Source organism: Fistularia commersonii, chromosome 16 (genome assembly GCF_037954325.1).
Source record: "Fistularia commersonii isolate RoL2024-O1a breed Wild chromosome 16, RoL_Fcom_v1.0, whole genome shotgun sequence".
NCBI classification, from domain to species: Eukaryota; Metazoa; Chordata; class Actinopteri; order Syngnathiformes; family Fistulariidae; genus Fistularia; species Fistularia commersonii.
In genome coordinates this window covers 175,269-194,435 of record NC_141299.1, presented here as the reverse complement: position 1 = coordinate 194,435, position 19,167 = coordinate 175,269, and the positions used below count along the sequence as shown (strand labels likewise).

At 43.5% G+C, this 19,167-nt stretch overlaps 1 protein-coding gene across 2 annotated transcripts in view; it reads right to left on the bottom strand.

The window, feature by feature from the left end:
* Positions 1–17,608, bottom strand: part of anos1b (anosmin 1b) — a 71,964-nt gene extending 54,356 nt beyond the window's left edge. For both annotated transcript variants that reach the window (XM_086161773.1, XM_086161774.1), the window contains exons 1-2: positions 17,328–17,608; positions 1,844–1,891 (exon numbers count right to left, since the gene is read on the bottom strand). In XM_086161773.1, coding sequence (XP_086017899.1) covers positions 1,844–1,891; positions 17,328–17,504 — 225 coding nt within the window. In that variant the 5' untranslated portion in view covers positions 17,505–17,608. The remainder of the gene's footprint in view (positions 1–1,843; positions 1,892–17,327) is intronic.
* Positions 17,609–19,167: the final 1,559 nt, after the last annotated feature.

Below are 19,167 nucleotides of genomic sequence, written 5' to 3'. Positions count from 1 at the left end.
GTTCCTCTCATTCACACACATATATTCTGTCTTGCTGTGACTAACTTTCATTCCTCTCCTTTCCAGAGCGTACCTCCACCTCTCTAGATTTTCCTCTACCTATTGTCTGCTCTCACTACAGATCACAATGTCATCGGGGTTGCGACTAATACTCTGGAGCGACTTATGTGTGAAATTATTAAGCTCTCTTGCTCTGATGTGTGTCTGTCTGTGTCTGCATGTGTGTCTTTAATATATCAGTGATCATCTCACAGACACACACACACACACACACACACACACACACACACACACACACACACACACACCAACCAATCAAAATTCAGCGGGGGCGGGTCATGGTAGAAGTGTGTTGTTAAAAAAAGATGCTACCTTCTGTACCTATGAAAATTGATCATTGCAACATTCGCTGTAACTTATAAAAACAACTGAGAAGGGCTGAACAAAAATGGCACCAAAAAGAAAATCATATTCTGCAGGTTACAAGCCGGAAGTAGTGAAATATGCAGCCGAAAACGGCCATCGAGCAGCAGAAAGAAAGTTTGAAGTTAGTGAGAAACTTGTAAGCGACTTGTAAGCGGAGGTTACTCTTACTGAAATGAAGAAAACTAAAAAAGCTAATCGCGGGCTAAAAGCTAGGTGGCCACAGTTAGATGAACGAGTTCACGCATGGGTGCTTGAACAACGTGCTGCCGGGAGAGGCTTGTCAACAGTACAGTTGCGTCTTCACACCCAGGTAGTTCCCAAGGAGATGAATATAAATGACTTTGACTTTGGTGTTACTGCTTCATGCAACGCAAAAGCTCCTCTATCAGGGCAAGGACACCATCCTGTTGGGATTCAGAAAGGCTGGAATAATTGGAACTGCAACTGACGATGACTCCGACGTAAGCCACGTACCGGTAGAAGAGGAAGCGACACATTGTCTACCTTCGGAGTTGGCGGAGTTGTTCAGACGTGACACCGAAGGAGAAGATTTCGTTGGATTGAGAAATTAAGAATGACACTGATTGTTTGGTTGTAGCATGTGCTAGATGCTATAGTAATTTCAATGACTCTTAGCGTAATATGTTACATGAGCATAGCCTACCAGGCACGTTCTCAGTTCGCAGTTTATGCGTCATATAGGCTATACTAGGCTATACTTATTCAGCCTGTTGTTCTCTATTCTATTTTTATTTTAAATTGCCTTTCAAGATGAAATGTCTATTTTTGGTGTTGGATTTTATCAATTGAATTTCCCCCAAAAATGCGACTTATACCCCAGTGCGACTTATATATGTTTTTTTCGTTCCTTATTATGCATGTTTGTCTGGTGAGCGACGTATAATCTGAAAAAATACGGTAACTTCAATATTAGTGTATCAGAAGGAACCAAAGTAAAAGTACGTGTTAAATTTCTTTATTTTTGTTATGACTATTGTCACTCTGTTTATGTTCTCATCCTTTTTGTTTTTGTTTTGGTTGTCTATTTTTCACTCTTGCTTTTTTTTCTTTTTCTTCCATTCTGTTGTCCATTCTTATTTTTGATGTTGTTGTTCTCTTTACTGTTTATTTATTTATGGATGTCTTTTGCCATCTTCTAATTGTGTTCTGATTGTTCTCTACTTATATTCATATTCATATTCATTGACACTAAAACTGTTATGCTGCTGTGACAAATTAATTTCCCATATGGGGATCAATTAAGTTTATCTTATCTTGTTATGCGTAGTGGCATGTTTCTTGATCATTTCACCCTCCTTGTCAGTTCACCGCTGATAGCAGGATCAGTCTTGGCCGTCTGTGCACGCATTCACACGTCGCTGACGGTCACGGTAACGGTCGCAGTTTGTACACCTACCTGTGCACAGCGCCTGTGGTTTTCACACCAACCAAGAACATGGTCACTCTGGAAAGGGAGACAGAGAGGACGTATGTTAATAAAAGGCCTGGGATAAATGAGTCTCCAGAAGAAAAATACGGGACGTGGGACCGGATCTGTCCACGCTCAGAGGAAACCGAGATGGCTGACAACTCGCCAAATTAAAATACTTATCCCTGAGGGTGAAAATGTGAAAACAATCAGAGAGTTCTCGGGTCAATTGTGGGTTCTCTTTGTATTTTGAAGGTCGGAACATCTGAGAGCCGCGTTGGTTTCACTGGGACTCCCCGCATGGAGCCTGGCCATGGAGCCTGGCGTTGGATACTTGGATCTTCCAGAAAAAACATAAACAATTTTGGCATCCGCACCCATTATAGGAAAACACCCCATATTGTTAATATTCATCCTGGGGCAGCATTACAGAGCTAAAGGATACCTCATGGCAACCTTTCTCAAGGGAGTGGAGATCAGGAAGCTAGAGGATTTCAGGTACTTGGGGTCAACAGTCCAGAGCAGCGGAGAGTGTGGAAAAGAGGTGAAGAGACGGGTCCAGCACTACCAGGCACGTTCTGTGGAACTGTGAGAAGGCCCTGCCTCGGAGTAGGGGCTGAGATGGTTCTTGGAGCTGAGGTCAATGTCCCTGGTCCCTCTGCTGTTCCAATGCACCAAGAAATAGCCTGGTTCCTTCAAAAGTTCTCGGAACTGGAAACAGTTCCCCCAGTGAGAAAGGGGTCATGGATTCTACTCTCTGCAGGAACATCCTGAAGGAGAAGGTCTGGCTAGTGATCTGCACACTCAGGTAATGCAGTTGGAGAATGACCAGACGCACACAAGCAGGTCCAAGCATGATCAATAGATCCGTGGTATTGGCCGTGGTTTTTGAGTTCCACCAACACCTATCAGTTCCTGTGGAAGCGTAAAAAGGAATAGGAGCAAAGATGGTTCTAGCAGCTGAAGGTCCATGGTCCTGATTCCTCTGCTGTCCCAGTGCACAAAGAAGCAGTGGTTCCTGAAAAGGTTCTATGAACTGGAAATAGTTCCTGCAGTGAAAAAGGGGCCATGCATTATACTTTCTGCAGGAACTTCCTGAAGGACAAGATCCAACCATTAGCTGGTGTCCTGCACACTCGGGTAATTGGTCCAAGTGGAATCAGCAGATCTGGTAATGGGCGTTGCTTATGAGTTCCACCAATCACCAAACACCTATGAGTTCCTGTGGAAGCGTAAAAAGGAGTAGGAGCAAAGATGGTTCTAGCAGCTGAAGGTCCATGTCTGGTTCCTCTGCTGCCCCAATGCATCAAGAAACAGCCTGTTTCCTTCAAAAGTTGTAGGACAACATTGTTGTCTGGACAACATTCCTGCAATAATAAAGGGGCTAAAACGTGCGTTGTGAGACACCAATGAGAGCTTGCAGTGGAGTAATACATCAACTCCACATGCACATGAACTCTTAGACTTCTAGTGTTCTGGACAGGTTCTCTTTTTCTTTTTTATGGCAGAGTGATATATTTCACTTGCCTGACACCACGTTGGTCCTCGGCTGTGGCGGTCCAGTCTCCTCTCCCTCATCTGACTTCAAATTTCTAGTGAGCGTCAGCGAGGGCTGTAAAACCACACGACGGCTTCCACGAGAGGCTGTTGGAAGTCCACTGGATGTGCGTTTTTGTTAGCTTTTATGGTAAATAAAACCTCCAGGTTCAGCGGTGACAGTTCTCGCCGCACCAGACACCGCATCAGGCGTTTCTGGAGCCATATTTGTTCCTCTCTGGCCACCAGCCAATCCTTATATTAAATCTGTCATTTGATAACTGTTTGTGATTGGCTACGCAGGGTTGAAGCCCTTGGAAAAAAGCCTGAAGGGGGAAGAGGGGCAGGGAGGAGGGGGTCAGAGCTGATCTGCAGATTGACTCATTGAATGATTTAGTTGCCAGGGTAGTATCTCATTGTTTTTAACAGTTTAGGCTCAGGTTTCAGATTCCCAGAAATTTCCAAGAATGTCTTTATGATATTGTCGGCTCAGAGCGCCTGATCTTTTATTCTGGTGGCTTTTTAAAACCTGATATGTGCCCCGCGTTCTTACTGCTCAGTGATTGGCCCAACTTCCCTGCCATGCTCCAGGAGGACGGGATGAACTGTTTGAGTTCCCCCTCCTCACGTCTTTTCAGAGGAGAATCAGGTAACCCAAGAGCAAGGCACACTCTGTCGCTCTCTCTGTCTTCAATTTGTGCAGTCCTGCTGTTTCTCTCTTTTCTCCTCTCGTCCAGCCAATCCCCCCCTGCCACGCCCGACTATGGCTCTTGAGTGGTCGTGATGAAATACTGCGGGTCCTCCACTCGGGCTGGGGAAAATAAACATCTCCAGATTTTCACAGAGCAGACATGGAGCTGCGTCACATCTTCATCTTCATCCCCTCTTTCACTTTCTCTGCCTTGTTTCCCCTGACCCACCCCTGTCACTTGTTGTTTCTTGCTTTCTTTCTACGTGTCTGCAATCTAAAACACACACACACACACACACACACGCACACACACACACACACACACACACACACACACACACACACACACACACACACACACACACACACACACGCCTATCTTCCGTCAATCTCAAGGGACATATTTGCTGTCAGAGCCAATCAAAGCGGAGCAATATGGGCATGTGTGCCGAGCGGCTATAAACAGTGGTCAAAATGGGGTTCAAAAGGGTGTGTGTGTGTCTGTGTGTGTGTGTGTTGGTTAATACAGTATATTGAATAGCTGCACCAACTTTTGTGTGTGTGTGTGTGTGTGTGTGTGTGTGTGTGTGTGTGTGTGTGTGTGTGTGTACTTGTAAATGATTATGGGTGAAAATGACCTTGATATTTGACTACAGACACATTTCACCATCAAAAATACATATATAAATATAAGCTGACAATCTCAAGTGATTTTTTTTTGAAGGTTTCATAAAAATGGGGTTTAAATTTTTTTTCCAGGATTCATCTGCGATAGGGGATGAAAAGAAACACTCAAACCAAAGGTCTTACACAGCTAAATTGATGATGTAGAATAAGAACATGATATTGCTGGATGCTGTGGTGGAGATGAACATGCTGTATAGAATACAGAACACACACATGGCTGCTGACACACTTCAGCATTTGAAAGGGAGTGAAATTTAAATGACCAGATGCCAGATGCAGGGATGTAGGAGACACAAAGAAAGAAAGAGAGTGTGTATGCGTGTATGTGTGTATTATCTCTGTGTGTGTGTTGTGGTCGGTATTCGCGGTAAGCCGCAGTAGAGTCTATTTAACACGAGGCATTAACTCTGCTAATCAGCCCCAGATGACCAGAAACACAGCTACAGCATATGCATGTGCGCGCGCGTGCCTGTAGAAACATACACACGGCTGAAACATATGACCAACTTCCCTTCAACCGAAAGTAAAACTCTTCCCAAAAAGCCCAAAATTTGAGGTCTAAAGATTCCTGACAGATGCCCTAAATTAGCATGCACAGCCGTGTATGTGAGTGCATGCGTTCGCGTGTGTGTGTCATTATTTACATAGGCAGTGCTCAACATCCTGTAAACAACAAGCGTCACAACAAAGTAATAGTTAGAAAGCCTCAAATCTGCATTTGCCTGTTGCACCATCATCATCTTCATTGTCATCTTCTGTCTTTGGGTTCAATGCCACCATGAGGAGATGAAGCTGCACAAGGGATGGAAAGCTGGCCCGTCATCGGACGCTCTGCTCAAAGGGAAGATGTTTGTTGTCGAGGAGTGATAACCACAACAGGCAAGTGAGCAACGGATGCTGGATATGGTTTTCAACATGTTGCCCTGCCCTTGGACAGCCTCTTCACCTGCATCCAGGATGTGACCATTTCTCAGAACTCCTCTTGGTTTCACCGCCGTCCATCCCGGATTCCAGCAATCCAATGACAGCCAATGTTAGCTCGTCTTTCCATCTCTGTGCAATTTAATTGGAAATATATTCTTCTTGCTTGACGTTACCAGGGGGAATCATCTCCTCTTACCAACTAATTTCCTGCCCATCCATAAACCTCTGGTCATCCTCCAGACATACTGCCTGGCATCCATCTACCCAGATGTTCACCATCCTTCCTCTATCCACATCCAAACCACCACTTTTATCTACAGAACATCTAAACACATACAATGGACTCATTCCTGATCCACATCTTCATCCCTGCTACCTCTAGGCTTCTCCTCAGTGCCTCTAAACCTGACGGCAGGGCTGCTCTTCTAATCCAGAGTAACAAATACAAACGTAAATACACAAAGTGGCTAAAATAAATACAACTTGAAAACTCCATCCCTTGAAAATCAGCTGATGGTGGTACTGGTTGAAGGCATCACGTGTTAAACACAGCAATTAAATGCTACACCGCTTTTTATCTAATTGTGTTGTCGTTGAAAACACAATGAAATCGGCCCTGCTCAAATTTGATGCTTTCGTTGTTTGTCATCTGTTAGCTACAATCGTCCATCGTCCAGCTGCCGGCCTTGGACGTGACCGCCATGGATCCGCTTGTCAGCGCCGCCGACCTGTGAATGTTCATGACAGGCGGTCTAATCTAATCTCGCAATCCACAGATGAGGCTGGTGTTTTCCCAATTTTTTTCCTTTTTTTTTTTGCATACATTTAGAAGTATTTTTAGGTGTTTACACGGACTGTGACAACAAACTAACATGTTTGCGCTCAGAAAAAATGCTATGATTAAGCTGTGATAGCGTACAAGTAGTACAAAACCCAGGGAAGAAGAGAGAGAGAGAGGTGTAAATAGAAAAGCGGTGACTCACTTTATATGGGCTACACATAAACTCACACACCAAAAACAGAAGCCACACAAAGCCATAGTGTGAAGGGCATACGGCAAAAAACTTTTGGCAAAACCAAACATGCAAATCAACCATAATAACCAGATCATACCGGATTGGTCAAGAACCGGGTTAACAACAATCGTCATTGGTACCGATGATCTGATGACCTACAAGGTACGTGTGGAATTTGGGCTACTGTGGGTCAAAGAAGAAGAAGAGGAGGAGGGCATGTTCGGAAGCTAAGAGAGAGGAGGAAAGGAATGAGCCTGGGACTGAGAGTAGGAACTTTGAATATCGGGACTATGACAGGAAAAGGTAGAGTTAGTTGACATGATGCAGAGAAGGAAAATGGATATACTGTGTATCCAGGAGACCAGGTGGAAGGAAGTAAGGCTTGAAGCTTAGGGGGCTTTAAGTTGTACTATTATGGTACTGACAAGAAGAGAAATGGAGTAGGAGTTACCTTGAAGGAGAAATTTGTTAGGAACATTCTGGAGGAGAAAAGAATAGACTTATGAGACTGAAACTGGAAATTGAAGGTGTGATGCTCAATGTTGTTAGTGGCGATGGCCCGCAGGTGGGATGTGAATTTGAAAAGAAGGAGAAGTTCTGGAATGAGTTAGTTGAAGTGATGCAGAATATCCCCAGAAATGAGAGAGAGGTAACTGGTGCAGACTTCAAAGGACATGTTGGATATAAACGAGGTAACCTGAAAGAGATCAGTGACTGCAAAGTAGTTGTAGGTGACTGTGCAGCCAGACAGTATAGGATGGTGGTGTGTAGGATGACTCTGGTGAAAAGGAAGTTGAGAAAGGGTCTGGTTGGTCAGGGTGAGCTTCCAGATGATGACAGACAGAAATCAAGACAGGAATCCCCATGGACTATGATGTTTGTAGATGACATTGTGATCTGTAGTGAGAACAGAAAACAGGCTGAGAAAAATCTGAAAATCTAGAGAGATGGAGGTATGCTCTGGAAAGGAGAGGAATGAAAGTTAGTAGCAGAAAGACAAAATATATGTGTGTGAATGAGAGGAACTCAGGTGGAACAGTGAGGCTACAGGGAGTGGAGATCAAGAAGCAGGAGGATTTCAGGTACTTGGGGTCAACAGTCCAGAGCAACAGAGAGTGTGGTAAAGAGGTGAAGAGACGGGTTCAAGCAGGTTGGAATGGGTGGAAAAAAGTGTCAGGGGTACTATGTGATAGAAGAATATGGGCCAGAATGAAAGGAAAGGTGTACAAGACAGTGGTGAGATCAGCGATGCTGTATGGCCTGAAGCAGTTACAATGACCAAAAGAAAGGAAGCAGAACTAGAAGTTGCAGAGATGAAGATGTTGAGGTTCTCTTTGGGAGTGACCAGAATGGATAGGATCAGAAATCAGTCTTTCAGAGGAGCAGCACAAGTTAGATGTATTGGAGAGAAGGTCAGAGAAGCCAGACTGAGATGGTTTGGTCATGTCCAAAGGAGGGATAGTGATTATGTTGGTAGACGGTTGCTGGAATTGGAGCTGCCAGGCAGGTCTCGAGGAACACCAAAGAGAAGAATTATGTACATAATGAGAGAGGATATGAAGGTGGTTGGTGTGAGAGAGGAGGATACAGAGAATAGGGTTAGATGGAGAAAGTTGATTAACTGTGGTGACCCCTGAAGGGAAAAGCCGAAAGAACGAAAGACGAATATATATATATATATATATATATATATATATATATATATATATATATATATATGTGTGTGTGTGTGTGTGTGTGTGTGTGTGTGTGTGTGTGTGAGTGTTATTGTGGATTAATTCAAGTGTTCGTTCATTAATTCTTTCATTATCTACAGCATTTTCCTTGCAATCAGAGTGGAGCCTATCCCAGCTATGATTGGTTGAGAGGCGGGTTAACCCTTGACCAATCATAGAGCCGCATGCAGACATATTCACTCTCATTCACAGGTTATATGGGGAATACACCAGTGGCGGGCCGTGTATTTTACACCTCGGCCATCAGTAGTGGTCCGACTCACTCCCCCCCCCCTCCCCCCCAGGTTCAAAAGATATAGCCATGTGGTCAAAAAGTGCTTATCTCACCAAGTTGAAGCATTTTTGGTACAAAGTGGAAAAAACTAATGACTTGGTTCAAGCTGATGTCTAGTGCTGAAATAAGTCGTATAGGAGACGATTTTGCGCAATTTATATCAAAATCATTCAAATCCAACCACAACTTCAAAAGATAAAGCCATTTGGTCGAAAAGTGCTTATCTCACCGAGTTGAAGCGTTATGGTACAAAGAGTGAATAACTAATGAATTCCATTAAGCAGGTTTCTGGTGCTGAAATATGTTGTATAGGAGATGATTCTCCACAATATATGTCAAAATCATTCAAATCCAGCCACAGGTTCAAAAGATATAGCCATGTGGTCAAAAAGTGCTTATCTCACCGACTTGAAGCTTTTTTTGGTACAAAGTGTAAATAACTAATGGAGTCTTTCAAGCTGGTGTCTGGTGCTGAAATATGTCGCATAGGACATGATTCTGCACAATGTATGTCAAAATTACTGTAATCCAGCTTCAGGTTCAAAAGATATAGCCATGTGGTCACAATGTGCTTATATCACCGAGTTGACGCGTGTTTGGTACAAAGTGGGAAAAACTAATGAATTCTTTCAGGCTGGTTTCTGGTACTGAAGTATGTTGAATAGGACATGATTGTGCACAATATATGTCAAAATCACTCAAATCCAGTGGCGGGCTGTGCATTTTACACCTAGGCCTTCAATAGTGGTCCAAATCAATCCCCCCCGCCTGAGCGCTGCAGCTTTTTGGTTAATGAGAAGCCGCTTTATATAGACCGGCAACTTGTTGACCCCCCCCCCCCAATAATTAGTTTATGGCTATAAAAAAATATCTTATAAAGCAGAAATGCAGTATAAAGAGAGGTGCATCGCAGATAGACAACTTGCGTAGTGTTAAAATTGGCCCGCGGGAGCGCATCACGTGACGACAAAGGGATGCCCAACTCTCTCCCCGGTCACCCCCGCAGGTAATTGATCACACACCCTGTGGCTTTGTCCGGGGCGCAGCCCGGCACCCCAAGTGCCCAAATTCCAAGAGTGTGTAAAACAAGTCCTTATTAGGAAATAAACGCGACAGTTGAGGCGATGGTATAAAATGACCAAGCCTCCTCGGCTCTGGGCCGGAACCCCCTCACCTGCACATCCGTCCGGCGGATGTGCAGGTGTGCAGGTTTTTAGCCAAGACAGATTGAAAAGTGTTCCATGGCTCTGTGTTAAGCTGGAGAAGGCTGCTTGCGGGAAACCTTTCTTGTATTCCCGAAACTTCTGGGGGTCGAGGAGGGTGACAAACATCAGTTTTTCGTGGTCTAGAAATCTTGTCTGTGTCTGGCAAATAATATTGTCCAGAATCCTGCCGTGGAGTTGGTGATAGTGCGCGCAAGGATCTTGTGCTTGCCTTCTTCGTGCGCTCGGAGCGCCTACGGTGCTTTCTGTGGCCTCGTAGAGATCCTCGTATCGGCTTCTCTCTCGCTCAACGGTGTCACAAAACTCCTTTACCCTAGCCAAACAAAAATTTACATCCAATTTTTTGTCCTGTAGTATTAAAAGGAGCTCGTCTGAATACTCAAAAATGCCATTAAATGTGTGAAATAGAACAGCATAACTCAAAATCATCCAAATGCGCTTTAAATCCATCAGCACAGCGTACTGAGTCCTCATCATACCGTCATGATGCTCCAGAATGTGATCAAATAGTTACATCAGAGCATCTTTCTTGTTAAATACTGTATTGACCAGTCTGGATGTGTACTGTCACCGTGTTGGTGTCACACGAGGGAGACGCCGCTGGCAGATTTCATCTAGCAGTTTTTTTCTAGATCACCTAGGCGCACGCAAGGCCATTGAGGTGGCCGAAAAAGATCTTGCATTCTTTAAGCTTTGAGGCCCCCTGAGTCAGTACTAAATTGAGCCGATGTGCGTAACATTGTGTGAATAAAGCCAAAGGTGCTCTCTCCTTAATTTTAGCTTGCACCCCATTTAATCCAGAAGACATAACTGCTGCGTTGTCAAAACAATGTCCCAAAACTTTACCCAGACATTCATTTTCCACCAAAAATCGGATGATTAGTCCTGCAATGTCATCAGCATGCTTCCCACTGGTAAACATCCTCAAATCTGACAAACCGCTCCTTGACACCTGTGCCCGTTACGTAACGCAGGACCAGTGCGAGCTGCGCTGCATTACTCGCGTCAGTCGTCTCGTCCACCATAACAGAGACAAACGGTGCTTTTTTAACTTCGCTTTTTATCTCTTCTCCCATCACTTCAGCAATAGTAATGATTCGGTTGTACTGTATTTTTCCTGACGTCCCACTAAACACTTTATTAGTGGACAGGTGGTACTGTAAATCCGTATTGCTCTCAGCAATGAGAGATAGAAGCTCCACATAATTTCCTCTGTTTTTGGATCCAGCGCGTTCATCGTGTCCCCGAAATGAAACTACCTGCTTGCCCAAAAAAATTACACAGTCTATCAGTCTTTTAAGGATTTCCCTATTTGTCTTCACCTTTTCGTTGTGGAGGTCTGTTTCCCTGCGTGCTTGTTCGCTCAGCTGTAGATCCACTCTCGTTTCCCCAAAAGTTTTGGAAAGCACAGTTGCTTGTAAGTGTCCGGCAGTGCATTGGTGTCTTGTTGCTGACTTACTTAGGCAAGTCAGATTTGCAAACCCAGTGCTGCTCCAAACACCATGCCGATCAGTGGCAAATAACAAGCACTCCCAGCAATACAATTTGCAGTGTGCCTTCCCCCCCCAAGGCGGAGTTCTTTGACTTTGACCCTGCCTGGCAACAGATGATGGCTAAAATGTGATTGGTTAAATGCTTTAATATGAAAATACATGTTTGGAAGGGGCACAGCCAGGGGAAAAGCTATGAAAGGAAGTGAACAGACTATTTGGAATTATTTAATATGTATTCATGGACAAAATATTATTAACATATGTGATTCAGATATTTTTTAGGTCAGCAGAGAAGGCCTTGCAGGCCCTGACGGCCCACCACTGGAATACACCATTCACTCACTCATTTAAACAGTGTATAAGACATGCAAGCATTAACCCTCTCATTCACACATCAAATAGGCAAACAATTATTCACTTAGTCATTCACACATGATCCACCCACCCCACCACACAAGGCACACATCGCTTCGAGACATCGAGACATCAAGTACCTGCCAGAAGAACTCATTACCTGCATGCAGAACTCATTACCTACATCAAGTACCTGCCAGAAGAGCTCATTGACTCAGTGAATATGCTCATTCACTTATATGAAAAAATGCACTTCAAAACTGTTGATGCAACTGCACTTTCATACTGCTATCACTTTTATTGCAACTGCATCTTAACACTCATGCCATCTTAAAAATAAAACTTAACCATAACTCATCATTGTTCTTTGTAACAAACTATTTAAAATGATTTTGTACTTTTGCACTGCGGGTCTTAGAGTTCAAACATACAGAGTAATGCCATTTCAATGGCATTACTCTGTATGTTTGAACATATGGCAGTATGACAATAAAGTTGACTTTAACTTTTGACTTGACCTGACATTATATGTAGACATGCAACTATTCACTCCCTTAAACGTTATAGAGATGTACATCCATCCACCCTCTCATTCACATGCTTGGATGGTTTGGAAAGGAGCACATTTTCACCGAGGGCTACAATGGTTGCCCTCAAAGGGCCAAATGTAACGGTAAGAGTATAGATATAACTAAATGTAACCAAATGTGATGTCAGATTAATGTAATTAGTCCTTAATGTTAAATATCTCAGTCAAATCCAAAATGACAAATCCAAATGTATTTGCATAGATGTAAAAAAAAAAAAAAAGTTTACTAGTTGCTCTGTTACAACATAAATCTTTTAATATCATCAGGTTAAGAAACTCACATTACTCCATTAATCATTGATCAAACTATCCAAATGGTTAAAGAAAAATATAATCCAACACAAGCTATAATATTAACTGTTCAAAATCTTTTTGTCACAATTGAGAGGGGCAGAATAATAGAATAAGTAAAACCAACAATTGTGAGCTGCTAAGAACATGTGTGACAGATGGCTGACAAAAACAAATGGCTGCACACAGCCTTGCAGATTTGTCTGCATCAATACCCAACCTGTTACCAATAAATACATTGCTACTTTAATTCTTTGACAATTTGCTGTTTTCTGGAAGGCTAATTTTGGCATACTTAGCCCCGTGTTTGGTGTCAAAATGTGGATGTAGATTTTACTCTTCGACAACCGACACTGCCTCATAACACAAAAGACTTACCGCTTCTTCTCCTTGAAGCACAAATATGTATTTGCCTTCCCGTCTTTCTTGAAACAGCCTTCAATCTGCATCAGCTTTTCTCTTTCTGGATAGTTAGAGATCGTTTGTATTTCTCAGTTACACTTTTTGAAAATCACATTGATGTGGTTACACTGCAATCTAATGGCGGGATGCCATCACTTCGCAAGTAACACGATCAGCATGAATTGTGGGAAATGTAGTTGGTGGTCAATGCATGCGTTTGACTTAGGTCGCAGAGATGAAGCTGCTAAGGTTCTCTTTGGGAGTGACCAGGATGGATAGGATCAGGAATGAGTCTATCATAGGAACACCACATGTTAGATGTTTTGGAAAGAAGGTCAGAAAGCCAGACTGAGATGGTTCCGTTATGTACAGAGGAGGGATAGTGATTATTTTGGTAATATTGGTGGATGCTGGAATTGGAGCTGCTAGGCAGGAGGTCTCCAGGAGGATCAAAGAGACGATTTATGGATGTAGTGAGAGAGGATATGAAGGTAGTTGGTGTGAGAGAGACGGATACAGAGAATAGAGTTAGATGGAGAAGGTTGATTCACTGTGGCGACCCCTTAAGGCACATATGTCAAACTAAGGCCCACGGGCCAAATTTGGATTGCAGTGAATTCATAATTGGTCCATGAGATCATTTTACATTATTGTTATCAAGGGCCCGTCGATATGAAGCGCTGATAACACTATACTGCAAAATACTACAGATCCCATAATGCAATGCTTCAGCTACTTTGCCACGCTTTTCCTGCGCCAATCAAGTTTAGCTTCTGTTGCTGTAAGATAGCCCCTCACGAAGCCGAAGAAAAAAGTTGATTCTGAAAACAGAGCCTTTAAAAACCGATGGGAGGCTGAGTATATGTTTACTTTATGTGTGTCTCATTTGTGGGGCTAATGAGGCTGTAATTAAAGAATTTAATTTGAGACAGCACTATGAGACAAAACATAAGGATAACCTGAGAGACCAGGATGAAGAAAGAAGATACAAAAAGCAGAAGAGTTAAAGACAAATCTGACATTTCACTGAATGTTTTTTACCCGTGCAAGTTCAGAAAGTGAAGCTGCTGTGAAAGCAAATTTTATCGTTGCAGAAGAGATCGCCAAATCAGCCCAGCTATTTACCGAGGGAGAATTTCTGAAGAGCTGCATGATCAAAGTGTTCGACGTCTTATGTCCAGACAAAAAGGAGACGCTGGCAAATATAAGCCTGAGTAGAAATACGGTTGCTAATCAAATTTGCGAGCTGGCCACTGATTTAAGAACACAGTTGAGTGAAAGAAGCAAAGACTTTATTGCCTACTCTCTTGCTGTGGATGAAAGTACTAACATAACTGATACTGCACAATTGGCCATCTTTATCCATGGAGTGGACTCAAATTTGCATGTTACAGGGGAAATAATGGACATTGAATCGATACACGAGACAACAACTAGAAAAGACATTTTTGAAAACGTATGTCAAAGTGTTCATATTTCTGACTTGTATAATTTTGACATGAGATATTTTCGAGAGCAAGATCTTTTGGGATATTTGAAAGTGTATTTATTATATACACTGACATAAAAGCAAAGGAATTTGAATGTTATTTCGATGTTTAGTTGTTATTATTTCCAAGTTGTATAATTGAACAAGATATATATTTTATGGAGAGTAAAATGTTAAAGAAAAGTTTTTTAAGTGTATTGCAGAATAATATTTCTGTCTGTTTTTATTCATATTTATATTCTAAAAACATTTAGTTTTTGGGTTTTCAATAAATGTTTATCCTGTTTGGCCCGCGACCAAAAGTGTTTGAATTTTGACTCCCTGTGCAATAGAGTTTGACACCCCTGCCTTAAGGGAAAAGCGAGGTGAAGGAGAAGGAGAAGGAAAAGGAGAAGGAGAAGGAAAAGGAGAAGGAAAAGGAGAAGAAGGAGAAGGAGAAGGAGAAGGAGAAGGAGAAGGAGAAGAAGATTTTATTCCAATTAGATCAAGACGTTCTTGTCGGCCACATAAAATGATGTGGAGGACCACATTTGGCCCGTGGGCCTTGATGTGACATGTGGTTTAAAGTCTTCCATTAAGCTCCTCTGCATGTGTTTGGACTGTGGGAGGAACCTGGGGGAACCCAACGCAGCCACATGGAGAGCATGGAGACTCCACACATAAACCCCCACATGTGGAAATCCAAGCACGGACCTCCGGTTTCTTCTGGAACCGGAGCTCTGACCCCTACTCTAGAATGCCGCCCTCGGGTGGAGCAAGTCAGAGTAATCAGGTAAAACGGTTGCACTGGAGTGTTCTGAGATACATCTGGGATTAGTTGTTGTGACACATGGTGTGACGGACAGATTGTGTTTTCCCTTTTGAATGCTGCTGTTTTCCCAGCGGGTACATTCATCTCTATGCGGGATGAAAGCGTTAAGCCGTAGAGACACACTTGGCAAAGAAACTCAGATTCATCCAATATTTATCATAAATAAATAATAAATTAATGTTTTATCTCCGCCTATGAAAGCAAAACCCTAAAAGCCACATTCGCCGCCCTGCGTCTTTTTCCCCACCACAGTTTGACACTCAGCATCCCATGACCAGGCAATTTCCTGAGGTTCCCTTTCTCTCACCTCCATTCCAGTAATCTAAACAGACACAGAGGAGAGTCATCCAGGGGCCGCCCTCATTACCCAATGCACAGGTGGCTCCTCTAGATAGCCGAGAACCAGACCCCGAGCTACCACTTCCTAGAGGGACATACGCAAGCCCCATCTGTCCCACCTCCGAGCCACCGGGCCTGAACTTTGCGGTTAATGACTTTCCCACCCACTACACAGCAGGCACATGTTGAAGCCGTTAAAGATAAGTGGCTTTTTCAAACTTGGTAGCGTCCTCATGTCCCCCCTCCTCCTCCTCCCCACTTAATCTGACATTCCTCACTACAAACAGCCGCCGTCCATGAGATTTGCTGACCGACGATTTTCAGCCCACTACTATAAACAAATACATCTGCACTTTGACGCATCTGTTTACACACAGGGGCTATTGTTGCTCAAGGAAATTAAGTCTAATTTCTAAATGCAAAACATAAATGCCGATGTGTTTTGGGATGGCAGCGAGGCGGGAGTACGCAGCTTTCATTTCAGCTCAGGCGGGAAAAAGCACCTATTGTCTGTGGCCCTTTTCAACTTTAAATGCTTGATAAAGCCAGTGCTCGCGGAAAGAGGAACAGAGATAAGCAAATTCACAGGAAAGCTATGCGCTGGCTTATTTGGATTCACTCAATTATTCGTTATTATGACACTCATTATGCTCTCGAGGTCGCTGGCATCCCAGATGTTATTGGGCGAGAGGCAGGGTTCGACTGCTCAATCCCAGGGCCACATTAAGGACACACACACATTCACACGTCAACTAGAGACATGCAACCATTCAATCATTCACTTGCCATATAAAGACAAGCAACTGTTCACTCTCGCTCTATTATTCAGGTCATTTGGAGACAAAGAAATCAGAGATGAAGATGCTGAGATTCTCTTCGGGAGTGACAAGGATGGATAGGATCAGGAATGAGTCCACCAAAGGGACAGCACATGTTAGAAGTTTTGGAGAGAAGGTCAGAGAAACCAGACTGTGATGGTTGGGTCATGTACAGAGGAGGGATGGTGAATATATTGGTAGACGGATGCTGGAATTTGAGGTCTAGAGGAATAGCTTTATGGACATACTGAGAGAGGATATGAAGTTAGGTGGTGTCAGAAAGGAGGATACAGGAAAAGGGTCAGATGGAGAAGGAGGATTCACTGTGGAGAACCATTCAACCATTCACCCTCTCATTCAAACATCATATCAAGACAAAATATTCACCCTGTTGTTCACACATATCTAGGCAAAAAAAAATTAGGCCATCATTCACATAAAGTTATATCACCATTTAACCTCTCATTCAAACATCATATAAAGACATATATCATTCACCCTGTCATTCACACCTTCTTTAGTCTGATGAACCCCACGCAGACCTTTGGAGAACATGGAGGCTCCACACAGACAGGATATCCAACCAGGGACCTTCTGGCTGTGAGGCAGGAGTGGCTTTGCATATCAGACAAGATGCAAACGCACATCTGACCTAATGAGCCCAGATATTGTCCAAATATTCCACTCCATGACCCAAAAGAGTTGTGATGCGACCAAGAAATAGTTTTGGATCAATAATGTTAAATTTATACTTTTAAACAAACAGTTTTAAATGTGTGGAGGGACCAGGTGTGTTTACCTGCAGGCACCGGAAGGCGGCGGTCAGCTGGGTCACATGCAACGTCAGACACCTGGACAAGCATCTGGCGCCGTGGACGGGCTCCCGCACCTCCTCATGCTCCGGGTTCCGGCGCGCACGCGTCAGCAGCACGGCGGCGCACAGGAGGAGCGCTACGCCGGCGCGCGGGGCTGACATGACAGCTTTGGATGGGGGGGGGCACGACTGTTTCCGTTCCCTTCCTCTTATTCTTCTCCTTCTCCTTGTTCTCTTTCTTCTTCCTCTTCTCCACGAACCTCCGGCTCGCGCTCACTCGCGACGGAAATGAAGTGTCGAGCCAGCCAGCTCGAGAGCCGGGGCGTGGACCGCCCCCCTCCTCGTAGACACTCCCACCGCAAGTGCAAGTGCATTGGCCCGTTACCACGGTTACCAAAGTTCATGCGGGTGTGCATGCCAACGGCGGTGTGGTGGAGCCTCTTCCTCATAGTCCTCATCTTTAAACACACGCGCGCACGCACGCACACGCACACAGTTAAACTCGCACTATAATTCGCACATGCACACTCAAATTCACAAACACAAATACAGACACTAACACAGATGCTCAAACGGACACACTCAAACATAAACACACTGGAATACTCACATACACATACACAAACAACCAGTATGGTTATTTATTTATTCATTAGCTTATATGTGTTAAGGACTCTGCATAGAAATTATACTAAAATGAAACGTAAATATACACACACGTACGTAAGTGTGTGTGTGTATACGGTGATATATATATATATATATATATATATATATATATATATATATATATATATATATATATATTCATATATTCATATATTCATATATTTATATATTTATATATATATATTGGGCTACAGTGGGTCGAAGAACAAGAAGAAGAGGAGGAGTGCGTGTTCGGAAGCAGAGAGAGAGGGGGAAAGGAAAGAGTCTGGGACTGAGAGTAGGGACTATGTCAGATAGACTTATGAGTCTGAAACTGGAAATTGAAGGTGTGATGAATGTTGTTAGTGGCTATGCCCCGCAGGTGGGATGTGAATCTGAAGAGAAGGAGAAGTTCTGGAATGAGTTGGATGAAGTGATGCAGAATATTCCCAGAAATGAGAGAGTGGTAATTGGTGCAGACTTCAATCGACATGTTGGTGAAGGCAATAGAGGGGATGAAGAAGTGATGGGCAGATTTGGTATCCAGGATAGGAATGCCGAGGGACAGATGGTGGTAGATTTTGCAAAAAGGATGGAAATGTCTGTAGTGAACACCTTTTTCCATAAAAAACAGGAACATAGGGTAACTTATAAGAGTGGAGGTAGGAGGACGCAGGTAGACTACATCTTGTATAGACGAGGTAACCTGAAAGATATCAGTGACTGCAAAGTAGTTGTAGGTGAGAGTGTAGCCAGACAGCATAGAATGGTGGTTTGTAGGATAACTCTGGTGACAAGGAAGATGAAGAGGACAAAGGCAGAGCAGAGGACAAAGTGGTGGAAACTGAAAAGGGGGGGTGTTGCATGGTTTTCAGGGAGGAGTTGAGAAAGGGGCTGGGTGGTCAGGGAGAGCTTCCAGATGATTGGACAACTACAGCTAGTGTTATCAGGGAGACAGGTAGAAGAGTACTTGGCGTGTCATCTGGATGGAAAGTAGATAAGGAGACTTGGTGGTGGAATGAGGAAGTGCAGGAGTGTATACAGAGAAAGAGGTTAGCGAAGAAGAAGTGGGATACTGAGAGGACTGAAGAGAACAGACAGGAGTTCAGGGAGATGTGGCGAATGGTAAAGATAGAGGTAGCAAAGGCAAAACAAAGGGCTTATGATGACTTGCATG